At 42.7% G+C, this 15,433-nt stretch overlaps 1 protein-coding gene across 2 annotated transcripts; it reads right to left on the reverse strand.

The window, feature by feature from the left end:
- Positions 1 to 35: 35 nt before the first annotated feature.
- Positions 36 to 9,023, reverse strand: hif1al (hypoxia inducible factor 1 subunit alpha, like). Of its 2 annotated transcripts, none has more exons than XM_033976502.2 (15): positions 8,734 to 9,023; positions 6,218 to 6,408; positions 5,009 to 5,151; positions 4,831 to 4,915; positions 3,558 to 3,664; positions 2,737 to 2,900; positions 2,113 to 2,219; positions 1,894 to 2,038; positions 1,656 to 1,810; positions 1,387 to 1,556; positions 1,231 to 1,320; positions 1,013 to 1,149; positions 875 to 947; positions 692 to 788; positions 36 to 622 (listed from the first exon to the last, which is right to left on the reverse strand). In XM_033976502.2, the coding sequence occupies exons 1-15, from the start codon at positions 8,766 to 8,768 to the stop codon at positions 555 to 557; spliced, it is 1,767 nt and encodes a 588-aa protein (XP_033832393.1). In that variant the 5' UTR covers positions 8,769 to 9,023; the 3' UTR covers positions 36 to 554. The 2 variants fall into 2 exon arrangements, with proteins under 2 accessions (XP_033832393.1, XP_055082214.1); XM_055226239.1 differs by having other exon boundaries at positions 1,013 to 1,146; positions 8,734 to 8,865.
- Positions 9,024 to 15,433: the final 6,410 nt, after the last annotated feature.

A 15,433-nucleotide genomic window follows, 5' to 3' on the forward strand; every position in this document is an offset into this window, starting at 1 on the left:
TGTGGTTTTGGGCTTTAGACAAATTGAAAAATCAGTTTAATTTCTGTTATTTATTCACACCAACTGAACAGCACACATTAAAAAGCTGCCCAAAAGCTTTATTTGGCTTCATAAGTACAGTGAATAACCTAGTTTTTTCTGTGATACTCGGTAAAATGAGTGGTCCAGCTCAAAGGCACAGACACACATGACAAAGATAGCACCGCAGTGAGGGGGCATACACTGATGTCTCCCAGGTCAAGCTCTAAAGATCTACATTACAATAGTCAAACAGTTTAAAGAAGTATAATATATGTGGAAATGTTACAAAACACAGTCTACAATATGATTCACTGATTTAAAAAAAAGAAAAAAAATAGAAAAGTGAGTTAAAACATGCTTATAAAAATGTATCATGCCCCTGTCCACATCTGTAGCTCCACTTGCCAGGCTTGTGGGCTCGGAGGCATCCTGTTCTCTGTATGTGCAGGTTAGCTGCCTCCCAGAATGCACTGGGAAATGGAGACTGTTGTGCGTTCTGGAGTCTGCTGGGCCACATGATCCGAGGTCAGAGGTCAGGTCATAGGCGACAACGGCGAGGACAGGTCAGGAGGGCGGCTCAGGAAGAAATCTGCCATCAGTACTGGAATACGAGCAGTGGTTAGCATTGGAGTTAGCATCACATCATCACGCTGTTGGAAGTGGCTTGTACCTGTGCGCTCATTTTGGACTCCTCCAAGCACTGGGTCTTTGTCTGTGAGCAGTTGATTCCAATCACGCTCTGATTGGTTACTCTCCTCCAGGCAGCCCTAAGGACCACCAAAACCAAGACACTCTTAGGAATAACTGAAGTTGAACTGACATGTTTGTGATTGAAGAATGTTGCAGCACTCACCAGTAGGTCCTCTACAGACAGGGGCCCTTTGTGCCTCTTGTCTGGGAGCTGTTCAGCATCTACACTGAGGGCTCTGAAACACAACACAAAGTTACACAAACACACTGTTAGTGAAGGCTTGGTTCTAGACAGGCTCACCTTTTCCTGCTTCTGAACCCCAGTGCTGAAGGGTCTGGGGCCTCAGTCTCTTCTGGTGCAGTGAGGCCGCTGAGCTGGAAGTCATCGTCCATAGAGATGTATGGAGCCAGCATGTCCAGGTCCATATCGTCCATCTGCTGCATACAGAGGCCAGACCTTAACTCACACCACACTCCGCTTTTCACATAGGCAGTGTCAGTGCAGTTCCAAATGCTCACCAGTAGAGTGTGCCCTTGGTCCTTCTCTGCGTCGGGCCACACAGCAAAGAAGCGCTCCACTCCGCTGGTGTCCATGGGTTGCTCCTGGCTCTGGAAGCACAAAGGGTTAGATTGGCTTTAGGCTGAAAGCAGGACAGGCGAGTGCTCTGTACTCACCGTGATGGGCTGGGGTTCAGGGGATGGGGCGGGTGAGGGCGAGGAGGACGATGAGGGTGACATGTTGAAGATGGGGGACAGGAGCTGCCTCAGGGCAGGGCTGCACAGGTCCTGGGGGGCTGTAGGCTCACAGTCCGGTTTTGGACTGGCAAACGACAGTTTGGTGAGGCCTGTGGGACAAAAACATGAACATCCTTCAGTGCTGCCTGTAAACCAATTGTCTCCCATCAGGACCAGGATCTATGTGGCTGTGTCCTGGTCAATGTTACCTGGGCAGAGGGCGGGCCCGGGGCTGCAGGGCTCTGCTGGTGACTCTTCAGTGGCATCTGCGTTCTCCTGGGGGGCTGGAGATAGAGGCTCTCCTTTCAAGTCCCCACAATGCCTTTGCTCCATTGAGAGCACCATATTGGCCTGCTCGATGGCACTGCACACATAGAGGTCAGCGGTCAGCTCATAGTTCATACAACAGAGGAATCAGAGCTGAGATGGAAGGGAGGTGAAACAGACCTGAGGATGAAGTTGAGGCACACAATGGCTTCTGGATGACCGCTCCGGCTGTACAGCACTGTAGCCTGTGTCTCAACCCAAACAAAGCCCCCGTTATTCGCCAGAAAGCGGTATTGTCTGGTCCGGACTTGGCCTTTAGACAGCACTGTGGAGGCAGGACATAGGGTTCACAGATTGGTCACACAGGGGTCACTCGCCTTGCAGTGTGGCTGGACTTACATATTTGCAGGCTCCTGTTGATGTGGTCAAAGTCTAGCGCATGGTAGAAGTGGTACGCCGAGCAGCCAATTAGTTGGTGCGGCTCATACCCCAGCAGCTCCATCACCCTGCAGGATACAGCAAACACAGGCATGGGAGTGGACAAAGAATGGGAGCAGATAGGAATATAGTGTTGTCACAATACCAAAATTTCAAACTCAATTTCGATACTAAGGAATAGACTTGATACTCAATTCCGATACCACAATGATAGTAAAAACACTAATTAGACAATAGAATGTGATTTTCAACATTAAATGGTACTACTTCCTTTTATATGCCTTGTGGCCTTATATCTGTGTAATCACTCAGTGGCCCAGGTAGGTTCCATAGTGGTCCATGGTCATATACTAGTCTATGTGGTCTTATACTTGTTCTGATACAGCTCAAGATAATTCTAAAGCTATTCTGGAAAGATTCATTTCTGTCCTTTGAATGGGACATTTTTTAGTATTGATATCTGCGAACAATGACAATTTAAAATAAATTAGTATCTGGTTTTCAATACTTTTTAAGACCCTAGATTGGAGTGGGTAGAGTATGGTGTGGTCAGGATGCGGAGAGTCTGGAGAGAGGCTAGCTCACCGTCCCTCGCAGTGGGTGAAGTGCAGGTCCATGCTGTGCCGGGTTAGCAAGGTGGACGAGTCCAGGGGAAATTCCACGCTGGAAGGGTGAGGGAGGGGCTCACATAGGAGGCTCAGAACTCTACTGCCCCCTTCTGAGCGCATATGTCCGACGCAGTGCAGGACCTAAACATGGATAAATAGCAGACACACAGTTGGACAAAGGTTTGAGAGACTGCACCTTATCGATACTTTGAAGCTGATGTCATCAACATTCCCTTGGGGTGTGATGCTAACTGTAGGCTCTGCTCTGTCTGAAGCTCTGTTACTGAGATTAATCTTTAATCTGAGCTTTGTTTTAACACTATCTGACCAGAAATATAATATAACCCCTTTTGGGTTTTTTTACTTCTGCTTTTTATATACTATGTCCTTTTTATTGTTATATTATATAAGTGCAAAATAAATTAAAAAAAACAACTTAGCTGGAACTATAACAGGTAAGCTGTTTTGTGCTGTTAAACAGTCTCTTTCACATAAAATTACAGTCACAAGCTAGCATTAACATTAGTCAACAGTTTTTCAGGCAGTCTTGCACCTTTTGTTGAAAACACCTTAACAGGACCATGAATGTTCATTGATCACAGGCTGCTGAAAATGTGCTGCTTAAATCTATTTTGTATCTTTTCTTGAGTTTTTTCTTAAAACATTTTTGGCAGTGTTTGTTAAAGTCTGCATTGTGTCACCATAGCAACTCCAGAATATTCTACCATAGGCATACAGGCAGAATATCCCCAGTATGATGTCACTGCAAAGTATCAATACTCTACACCTGCAACATACCTTCCAGGTGGCTGATTTGAGGTTGACGATGCGCCCCCTGTTGGTCAGAGTGTTCTTGACACGCAGGAAGAAGCTCCTCTCAGTGGAGCTCTGTTTCCTACTCACACCTGACACATTAAAAAGAGACACGGACTCACTACTCGGATACTCAGATGCATACAGTAGTCCCTCGTTTATCGCTGAGGTTATGTTCTAAAAATAACCCGCAATAGGCAAAATCCGCGAAGTAGTCAGCTTTATTTTTTACAATTATTATATACGTTTTAAAGCTGTAAAACTCCTGACCACACACTTTATACACTTTTCTCAGACAGGCATTAACATTTTCTCACATTTCTTTCTTTTTTAAACACTCTCAAAGTTCAAACCTTCATACATTATATCCCCTTCCTCGCTTTAAAGTTGTTGTTCACGTATGCCTCTGCTCCAGCAGTATACGTAGAGGCGGCCTCTCAATGCAGAGAAACACTTTTAAGTCCGAAGCGTTTCTGAAATTTGTCAGTGCAGAATGCTTCATTGACATTGTGGGTTTTGTCAGGGAGAAAACTGCAAACATACAGCACTTCAGAATCACACTGCAAGCGATCAAACTTTTATGTAAATTTGGCAAGCTGAATGCATTCTGTACTGTAAAGGAGACATGGCACGGGGATTGACTGACAATGGTCTACAGTCCCTTAGCCAATCAGGACGCAGCACACAAAGGGCGTTCATACACTGTAAAAAAGCGTGCAACATTGCATGAAAAAAATCTGCAACAGCGAGGCCGTGAAAAGTGAACCGCATTATAGTGAGGGACCACTGTAAACACGTACATTACCAGTCAAATGTTTAGATACACCATCTTATTCAATGTTTTTATTTTCCCTTTATTTTTACTACTTTGCTACATAATTTCATATATCTTGCTTCATATATTTGATGTCTTCTGTATGTATATAAAATGTAGAAAGAAAATAAGTTAAATAACTACAAAATATTTTTAAAAATATTATATTTCAATTGACAAAGTAGTCACCTTCTGCTTTGTTGAAAAACACTTATTTAACGTTAACTTTGTTTAACTCTTATTCTTTACGACATAATTATACATCATTCCATATACAACTACTTGATGTCTTCTGTATGTATCCAAAATGTAAAAAGTAGTCAATAAAAAAAAAATAAAAAAAAGACTGAATGAGAGGGTGTTTCCTAACTTTTAACTGGTAGTGCATGTTTCTTCTACTTTATGGTCTAATATATGTTGAGAATTGTGGAAAGAGTGGCTAACCGGAGCGTGTGGTCAGCAGGTCCCTCAGCTCCTCTTGGTCACATGGGTGGACAAACTCGTATAGATTCTGGCCCAGAAGCTCCAGCTGAGGAGGAGAACAAGCAGCACAAGTCACAGGTCGGCACAGGTCAACAGCAGCAGAACAAACCTGGCCTTTGAGCAGACCACCCTGCAATACCTGTGTGATCCCAATGTGGGCGCTCACACTCTCGCTCAGGTAGATGATGTCTCCTTCCTCACTCAGGACCATGATGAAGCCTCCCAGAACCTGAGGGTAGAACTGGTCCATAGGGTCCTCCAGGCTGGGCTCTGTCTCTGCTCCTACACCACCAGAGCACAGGTCATACAGGGCTACCCTCTGAGCTTCTGCAACTGCCATCATGCAATTACAGCATACACCTCCAAACCCTATACTGACAGTGATCGCAGTGGAGAATTCCCATAGAAAATAAGGGCGTGAGCTGCATTTAACAAACTTAACTGGAGTTTCAGAGATTGTAAATTATTGTTGCACACCGTGATGTTCACATTATCATGGGTAGAAGAAGCCTTAGCCTTTTATCAGATCTACGAGTGGATTTCTGCAGCTAAATGGACTAGCCACATTAATTAAGATATGAATATATTTTTACATAGATATTAGGTTTTTAAATGTAGTTTTATTTGAATGATTCAACCATCATCCCATAACAATTCAAATGCTGTAGGTTTGTGTATTGTCATTATCATTGCCATACATTACAGTATATTAATTAGGCTGAGAGAGAGTAGTCTGAAGAGAAAAGATCCAAATGCTTTTTGCTAAACACTGTTCATTTGCTTAACATTAATTGACTGTTTAGAAATGCTGATTGTCAAAAATAAAATTACAAACTAAAGTTAAATCAGTGTTTTTGTCTGTTTATTACATTGACATGAGTGATTTAGCTGCTAATAGGCTACAAGATCAGCACATTAGTGAGAGTGCATCCTGTTTTCACTATTTCATCTAGTTCACATTATTTTAACTGTCAGTATCCGTAAATGTTATAGGTACAGGGTTTAATAATAAAGCATATTTCTCACAGACATCTCCAAGGATCCTTTTTGATGATATAAGAAGGTGAAAAGTAAACCAAATGTCCAGGCATTGTAGTTAAGGCAAAATGTGCACGATCTATACACTTAAAACAAATCCTCCTTTACTCTTACCCGGCACGGGTCTGATTTTTAAGATAAAGCATTGTCTACAATTTCATTTAACGTCCAAAAAAAACTCCAAAAGTGACTCAGTACTATTCCTTACCGATAATTCACCACTGCGAAAATAGCATCTCTGTCAAATTCAGTCACATGGGTGCAGGACTTTTGTAGAAGTATCACAACACTGGTGCTGTGCAGTTCTCACCAGCAGTCAGGAGGTGGCGCAGTCGCAGGTAGCTTAGGGTGACCCTCATGATGGCGGCCTTGTCCAGGTGTGTGGACACGCGGCGGGGCAGAGGCAGCACATGGGCCAGCTCGTAGAACACCTCCGTCTCCTGGCTCCGTCTACACCGGGCAGCATCACGAGAACGCAACTTCCTCTGCTCCGAGCTGCTCCTGAACACAAGACACACACAAACACGTCACTGCTCCTGAACGCAACACGTGTCCCTGCTCTTGAACACAACACACACATCACTGCTCCTGAACGCAGCACGCACATCACTGCTCCTGAACACGACACGCACATCATTGAACATAACATGTCACTGCTCCTAAACACAACTGCTCCTGAAGATGTCTGTGTAATCCCCAAGTCGTCCAGGTCTGATCCATAGCAAAAGCTGAAGTTAAATCTGTCAACTGGACAAACTGGAGGAGTAGGAGTAGGCTGTAGGAGTGAAGACGTTTTGCTGCTCATCAAAACCGCTTCTTCAGTTCTGGTCAGATTGCTGGTGGACACTGATTTATATCTATCTGAAGGGAGGAGCCAACTACACTAAAACTGTAAACAGCTATTGTTTACAGTTTCAGCCTTAATGGCCCTATTCGACCTTTAATGGCCCTACTGGCTCACACTATGGTTCTCGTTTGTTTGCTTTGGGTCTGAGGATGGGATTATAGATTGGTGAGAGATTATGTCTCAGGCCTGCATTCCTATTTAAGGAATGCGGGCCTATTTTTGTCTTTCCTAACAAAAATAGCTCATTTAACTCCTCTCCCAAACCATTTCTTTTCTTTGGCTAAGATCTGTACCTCACTATCTTCAAAGGAGTATTAGTGGTTTTGAAATGAAGATGTACGGCGGACTGAGGTCCAGAGGAACTTTCATGCCGGTGTCGGTACATTTTCTTATGGCGTGGCTGTTTAGTTTCTCCAATTCACTCCAGTTCACTGCACTCTTCACTACAATGAATCGAGTAGACTACATTACTTTGTTTATGGCTTGGGGTTTTGTCCTTTGGGTGAACCAGTTTCTTTCTTAAAGTGTTTGTAGGTTTGAAATAGGCCAGAATCTGAAACTGTCTGAAAATTCTGAGGTTTTTCATACACACTCGCTATGTAAGGAATAGTTATATCTTTCCTTCTAGGTTCAGATTCCCTGCTGTCCTGTTTTTTAGCTCTTAGATCTTGTTGCAACAACTTATTGCATTTCAAATGTTTGAAAATTGCCATGCAAATAAAGTTTGATTTGATCTTACTTAATCTGTCACATACCCCGGACTCAACACAGCCCATAACACAAGGGGACCATGTGTCATGTGTCACAGCCAGTGACATATGAGCTGTACCTTGTTGAGTTTTTTGCTTATCCCCGTTTCTCACTTTATCCCCTGGACCTGGGCAAGATCTAAGGCCTAAGTGTGTAATTTGGTGGGCCACATTCAAATCCAGTAGCAGAGGCACGGGACAATGCAATCATTGGTGTAAAGCCACTGTAATCTGTTACTACATTATAATAATTATCAAAAACTTGCAGAGAGGACTGTGTACTTAGGGAAAATATAAATTAGGACTACATCAAAACAAAAACCAAACCTAACAAAAAAAACTCATAATTCTCACAGTCCAATTCAATTTAAACAGTTTTTGTTGTATTCCTCTTGTAAATTCCATCAAATAAATGTTCCATTTCCATTTGTTCCATCAAATAAATATTTTTTTCCAAAAAAAAAAAAAAAAATATGAAGCCGTAGTTAGAGGCATTCGGTCATAATAAATCAGAAGGCACTTGGGTGAAAAAGAACCACCTATCAAAAAAAAAGAGCTCGCGCGTTAAGCGTGAAAGGAACAAAAAGCGCACATGCCCGCGCAGAACAGTATGTCCTGAAGACGTTATTATTGTATGATCACGTGACCAAGCTGAGCGCAGAGGTGTTTCGAGGACACGACCTACTCAACAACAATTTGTACTAAGGACAGATTTCAGTCTGAAAGCGGACAACTTAGGAACTCAGTGTATCTAACTCCAATGAACGTGTACAAGGTCCGTGACAAATAAAGAAAAAAGAAAGAAAGCTTGTGCCAGCGGAAAGTACCACCCTCTAGACCTGCGTCTCTTAAAGCACTCTCCGGCCACCATACGTGATCTACCCCAGTCTCCAATTTTCCAACCCAGACTGCTCCAGTAGGAGGGCTGCGCTTGTATTAGCAAAGAGTGGCAAAGAGTCAATCCACGCAGTAAGAGTGAGTGGGGCTGCTTTATTGATCCAAACACGCGCGTTTGGAAAGTTTTGTACCCACGCGCTTCTACACTCAGGGCTTTCCCACTTCGTAATCAAGGGAACCTGTTTAACACTTCCAGGCTGCCCAGGACAGGACCCTGCAGAACGAGTCGCGTATACGTGCATTGAAAGATAACTGTGTTAAGACAAAACTACAGCTTTATCCTGACAGAACATAGCCCGGTGCCTGAGCCCCCCGTACGCCGCGTGCACTTACCGTTTGACAGCCGCGGGGGCCACGGGCGGATCCATGTCGTGAGTTTATTCTATGGCAGAGATCGGTGCGCTGGTCTAGATCCCGTTTATTGTGTGGCTATGTCAGAGTGTTTACATGAAGCTACAAACCCCGCCCACACAGCGCCACAACGCACGCTGCGTCCGGTCACTTGGGCTCGATAATATGTCGCTCTCCCGTTACGCACCTTACTACGAGTGAATGAAACTGCGTGATTACGGCAAGGGATGAGCCATGTGTGGTTGAAACGACCTCAGAGTTCCCAAAACGAGCACTGCGGAGGCTACATGACAGGAGTTGTTATGTTTTTCTTCCTGTCACGTGGTTGTCCTGCGCCATGAAGGGGCCTCAGCGCAGCACGTCCACACACTGTTATGAAATCTTAAAATGGGAAATAGTTGTTTTGGAGGCTCGAGGGCTGCTGACGCACGCCTTTAATGATGGACAGATGTCACCCCGAGTGTGCATAATATGATACTACCAACATTAAAGGCACTTACATTAGAGTAATGGTAAAAAAAAATACGGGGCAAAGTTTGGGTGAATATTGACGAGCCTCTAATCTAGGCCAAAGGTGAGAGGTCACTCGGACACGTCGGGACACGTGATAGTGTTTCATTCTTCAGGGACTAGGGCTATTTTCTCCAGCATGCAACAAGCTCTACATAACTTTGTGTAGCCTAGTAAGAAAAGCAATCGCATAAAACATTAACATGAGTCCCTTTCTAACCACATAAACGACTCCAATAATAAAACAATTAGCTGTCATTTAACTTTCCCAAAATCCGACGCCGAGATGCCATATATATAACAATAGAAAAGTGGTCGCATTTGAAAAGCATTGAAGTAAAATATTCAAAAACTGGATCAAATTTTAACAGTTAAATGTTTTATTAAAAAGTTGTTCAGAAACGTGGAAGACATTAAAATTGTTTAGGACTATGAAAAGGTTTTCAGATGTTTGATGAGCTGACACTTTTGTGCAGTGGACAAAAAACAGCTGCCTCCAGCTGAACATAGCTAAGACCAAGGAGATGGTGGTGACCTTCACCAAGTCCACCAGTCATCTTCAGCTGGTGGACATTGATGGTGTCAGCAAAGAGCAAGTGTACATATATTAATATCTTGGTGTGCACCTTGACGGTAAGCTCAACCGGTTTGTTAACATCCAGAATCTGTGCAAAAAAAGGTAAGAGACGATTATGTTTTCTACAGAAACTGAGATAATTTATGTCTGTGCTGATATGCTGTACATGTTCCACCGTTATGTGGTGTTTCTGTCAGACAAGAAAAAACTGGACAAACTAGTGCAGAGGGCTGGGTCGCTTCTGGGAGAGAGAATGGAGTCTGTTGGAGCTGTGTTGGAGAAGTTCATTAGGCAGAAGATGCAGGCCATCATCTCCAATGAACAACATCCTCTGCATGGGACTGTGGCTGCTCAGAAAAGCAGGACCAACTCCTCTCACTGAGCTGCAGAACAGTGATTCAGGAGCTCTTTTATCTCAGCAGCGATTAGGCTGCTGAATGAATAGCGTGGACTTTAGAGACATGGGCCTCTGTCGTGTTTTTAATCATTGAGTTGTTCTAATAACTTATTTTATTGAATGTGTTTGTGGAAATCCAGTTGAATTTCTCTGTCAGGGATGAATCATGTCTGTCAGTCTGTCGTATCAATGATACATTTAAGTGCATTAATACGGAATACAAAATTATCATGAAATTATGTGATATGTAAAACGAGGAACTACAGTAGAGGATCTATACACTTTTGCCCGTTTGTGTGGTAAGATAGAGGCCGGGTACTGGAGGCATACTTCCGTTTGCATCTGGGTCTGGGGCTGTGCACCCGGCGGAAATGTTCGGCGCTGATTCATATTAGATGTAACGCACACCCCAAGTTTGACCCCAATCCCTGTGAGCTCGTCCCGGTCGTACCCTACTACTGAACAGTGTTGGGAATAACGGAGTTACATTATAACGGCGTTACTAACTGCGTTACTTTTTCACTAACGGAGTAATCTAACTAATTACTTTTCCCAGCGTCCTAACGCCGTTACCGTTACTGACTATAAAATGTGGCGCGTTACTTTTAATTCAGTTCACTCTTCTCTTCATCAGAGTCTCTCAGCCGAGGAGCTGCAACGCGGCTCGGGGTGAGATAAAAGGCTTGTTTGAGATGAGGCGGGCGCAGATACTATCGCCGTCGATCGGTGCGCGGTGCATGCCGGTTAGTTTTGTGTCCAAGATGCCACCGACTTGCGCTGACATAACCTGTGCGCCGGTAACGGGAAGTTTTTGAGCAAGGCGAGCTCAGCAGCTCTCCACCGCCAGCGGCCGCCTGCATGGACTACAAACGCTTAATGCATGATGGGAAATGATGTCCTGTCCACACGTGCATCGACAGCTGATTGGATGGATAGATAAATAAAGGAATAGATACGTGTTAGAGGGATTGTGTGAATGTTAAAGAGTTGGGTAAAGTTCGGTTTATGTTGAAATGAGAGTGATTAATATTTGAATATTGGGCAGAGAATTACTGTGTGGCCAGAAAAGCTTAAAGGTTTTGTCTTATTTTACATGGTTTACATTTGAATGCCTTAGTTTTGCAATACATTGCAATGATTTTTTTTCAGTATTATAATGAAGAAAATATTTGAAGTACAGTTGTCTGAAATTGCGTGACATGTTGATTTATTTGCACTTCAAATAACATTTTTTTATATATTTTTTTTATTTTTGATACATTCTATAATTTACTTGTAAACAAATACAATATAGTGGCAATCGGTTAAAGTGGAATAAATGTTAAAGGTTCACATCTGTTGTGTTTTTATTGTTTTAACATAATAAGTAACGGCATAGTTACTTTGCCTAGTAACTTGTAACTATAACTAATTACATTTTTGAAGTAAGATGCCCAACACTGCTGAAGCACAGCAAACTTGTGAATGTTGTAAAAGAAAAAAAAAAAAAAAAAAGTCCGTCCACAACAATAACGGTGTGCAAAGTGTCCGTTCCCTGCAGCGAGTCAAGCGCAGACAGTAGTGAGGTAGGAGTCTAAAAGTAGGAGCGGTTGTCTATGTACATTCTCACGCCCGGAGCCCTTCACCTATTTGCAGCGTTGCCTCTGCGTAGTTGCCGGTGCGCTGGCCCGGGCCAGCTGTAAGCTTGGTCAACTGCAGATAGCTGCGTCATGCTGTGTACACAGCTGTGGACTATGGGTACATTCCCAGTTTCTGTAAAGACACTCGTGTCTCCGATAGCTACGAGTTGAGATCACCCAGCCACAGGCTTTGATGTGGATGACCACTTTCTACATTAGAAAACATCGTGCCTGAGCCTGTGGCGCTTACGTCACGTTCGGTTTACTTTTACAAGGTTGTGGGTTCGATTCCCTGCTTGTTATCTTTATAAAATCAACAAAGAAATCTTAATTTTTCAAAGTAAATATTTTTGTTACACTATAGGCTCTGTGTGTACAACTATAGGGTTGCCAAATTATTTGTGCTTGCATTCTTATACTCATGGTGAAGGTGTGAGTCTACAACTTAAATAATTGTTTTCATAAAGACACCGCTGCAAATTAGTTTGCCAGATAACTCAAATTAAAGGAAAAACTACTTAAGAAGGATATTCCACAATATTAAGCAGATCACAATTTTCAAGCAATATAGGAAAGAAAAAGTATCTCTCTAATGCTGAAAAGCGTGAAATAGTTGAATGCCTTAGACAAGGTATGAAAACCTTAGATATTTGACAAAAACGTAAGCATAATCATCGTATTATTAAGAGATTTGTAGGTGCTTCAGAGCACTCATGGATTCCTGCAGATAAAGGCACAATGAGGATTGTCTGGGATTTGAAGCTGTTGGTGCCTCCGGAGTTCTGCAAACATCAAGGTGTGGGATCCTCCAGAGGCCTGCAGTTATGCATAAATCTTCTAACCTTCACCCTTAACCAATGCTCACCAGCAGAAACGGCTCCAGTGGGCCCAGAAATACAAAGACTAATTTTCAAACAGTCTTTTTCACTGATGAGTGCCATGCAACCCTGGATGGTCCAGATGGATGGAGTGGTAGATGGTTGGTGGTTGGCGACCATGTCCCAACAAGGCTGCGACATCAGCAAGAAGGTGCCGGAGTCATGTTTTGGGCTGGAATCATGGGGAGAGAGCTGGTCAGTGTTGTGGCTTTATGCTATTTCTAGTCTTTAACGTGGGTTACATATATAAGTAATAGACGACTGAGACAAGGCCGCAGTGCAGGTCCATTGCTTCACTTTTCAATAACAATGGGTTACAAAAAAAAACATTTTTGAAAGTTGTCTGTGTTTTTTCAGCTGAATTAGGACCATTTAGCACCGCTGAATCCAAAAATGATATCCATTTTTCTCAGTCAGGTCAGGTTTTTATGCTAATTTGATTTTGAAAAATCCGATCTTTTGACTAAATTGATTACAATTTTGTGACATTATCAGTTGATTTTCTTTAATATTTCTCATCCAAAAAATGTTTTAGGAGATAAAAAAAATAGTTTTCTAACAGAATGTATTAATTAAATGTTACGTTATGTTAATTGATAAAGGTAAGTACATGTAAATTGGAACGTTACGTTGTCATTGTGCAAAATTCAGGACATGAACTTCTGTTTTTATGAACCCCTTGAATGCTCAGCAGCAGGGATGTCTCTTTTCAGAGTCCAACAGTAATCAGCCATCATGACTGCATCCCAGCGTCCCTGATACCTGGTCTCCATCTCTTTTATGTCCTGATGGAATCTCTCCACCTGCTCATCACTCAGTGATCCCAGATTCTCAGGAAACCTGAACATTTAGCTCCTTTTGGGAAAAAGGATGTGGAGCATCATCATTAAAACCACACTGGAGGAATCTTTGTCACTGATGTCAGGAACTTCTACAAAGACAGGTACTGGAATTTCATCACAGTGAGCTACAGGACGACGTGCTGATTCACGGTCAGGATACTTGAGGCTGCTTCGGTTATTTCTGTTGATCCTAGTCACATCAATAGCCCAGAAGTAGCTATTGATGTCGGCTCCCTCCAAACCATGGGAATTCCAAACTTCAGACAACTCTTCTTGCCTTTAGTCCACTGACGCAGATACTCGGTGCATGACTTGCATGCCTTGTGTGGCGCCCAAGCTTCATCTTGGTCATCAAGTTTCATACCAAAATAAGCATGGTAAGCACGCTTTATGAAACTTGTGACTTGATTCCTGTTAGGAACATTAGTGTATTCACCGCAGATGTAGCAGAATATGTCAGGCTTATTTTTGCAAGATCTTCTAGTCGAAGCCATTTCATTCACTTGTAATATATAAAAAAAACAATTAGTCATAAGTTGGCACATGCAAAATCTTCAGAATTTGTTTATAGCCAGAAATATAACAGAATTTTGCATCATATGACGTGAAAATACTCATGCATGTAAACAAAATCGTCAAAAAAAAAAAAAAGTAGCTTAGTTCAGAACGTTGACCTGATTGAGCAAAACCAATGTGATTTTTGGATTCAACACATCAAAATTATCCTAAATCAGCTAAAACATCTTAGACAAATTTAGTGTTGACCAGTGTAATCGATCCAACTTCTACAGACAACTGTTACACAAAAGCACCACCTATTGGCTGGCGGCGGATATAGCGCTAAGCACAATATACCACAGTGAGTCCCTTTAGGTCCCTGAATGTGTAAAAATGACCTCTGTAAAGTTTGTGGAGTTTCTGACTGACCACGAACGGTGCTTTCCGAAGCAAAATGCAGCTCAGGCTGCAAGGAATACCTCTGCGTAACTGGCTGCTATTGGCATAAAACAAGAGAAACTCATGCTGTGCACCCCATCCTCCCCTGTCCTCAACCCTATTGAGAACCTTTGGGGCATCCTAAAGCAAAAGATCTATGAGGGCAGGAGGCAGTTCACATCCAAACAGCAGCTCTGGGAGGCTATTCTGACATCCTGCAAAGAGATTCAAGCAGAAACTCTCCACAAACTCACAAGTTCAATGGATGCAATAATTATGAAGCTCCTATAAAATAAGAGGTCCTATGTTAAAATGTAACTTGACCAATTGAAGTATTATTGTATTAGGAAGGATGGAGACTGAAGTGTGAAGAACCGGGTAACTTTAATATATGTCCAGAGCATAGGTAGTGTTACATATATCGCTCCGCGTAGCGCACTATATTCTTCGTATACAAGACATATTACAACACCTGTTAAGATTGTAAGGTATTAAAGTACGCATGTACGTAAGGTGAGCGGGAGCTGTGATACCGCGGGTAATATGTAAGCCGACCAGAATAAAAGCTGTTCTTAAAATGACCAGTCGTCAAGCCTCCTGAGTCCTGAACATAACATGGTGTCAGAAGACAACTTGGAAAAGGAAGATGCCTCAGAACCTGAGTTTGCATGGCAAGCTAGCGGAAAATTGGAGATACTGGATTCAGCGCTTCGAACTTTTATGCACAGCTAGCGGCATTGCCGAAAAGTGCAATGCGCGACTTTTCTGCACGTTTCACTTCACAGAAGATGAAAAAGAAATCACTCTGCTGAAAAAGAAGTTCCAAGACTATTGTGAGCCACGAAAAAACTTGCCTTACATACGGCACATGTTTTTCACCAGAGCACAAAAACAAGGTGAGAGCATAGATACATATGTCACTG

Source organism: Periophthalmus magnuspinnatus, chromosome 13, assembly GCF_009829125.3.
Source record: "Periophthalmus magnuspinnatus isolate fPerMag1 chromosome 13, fPerMag1.2.pri, whole genome shotgun sequence".
NCBI lineage: Eukaryota > Metazoa > Chordata > Actinopteri > Gobiiformes > Gobiidae > Periophthalmus > Periophthalmus magnuspinnatus.

Excerpts from the sequence above, each read along its gene's own strand:
- hif1al (XM_033976502.2), bottom strand. The coding sequence starts at position 8,768 with ATGGATCCGCCCGTGGCCCCCGCGGCTGTCAAACG. Across the intron at positions 6,409-8,733 it reads GCCCCCGCGGCTGTCAAACG|GAGCAGCTCGGAGCAGAGGA; the intron begins GTAAGTGCACGC and ends TCTTGTGTTCAG. Across the intron at positions 1,150-1,230 it reads ACCAAGGGCACACTCTACTG|CAGATGGACGATATGGACCT; the intron begins GTGAGCATTTGG and ends CTCTGTATGCAG.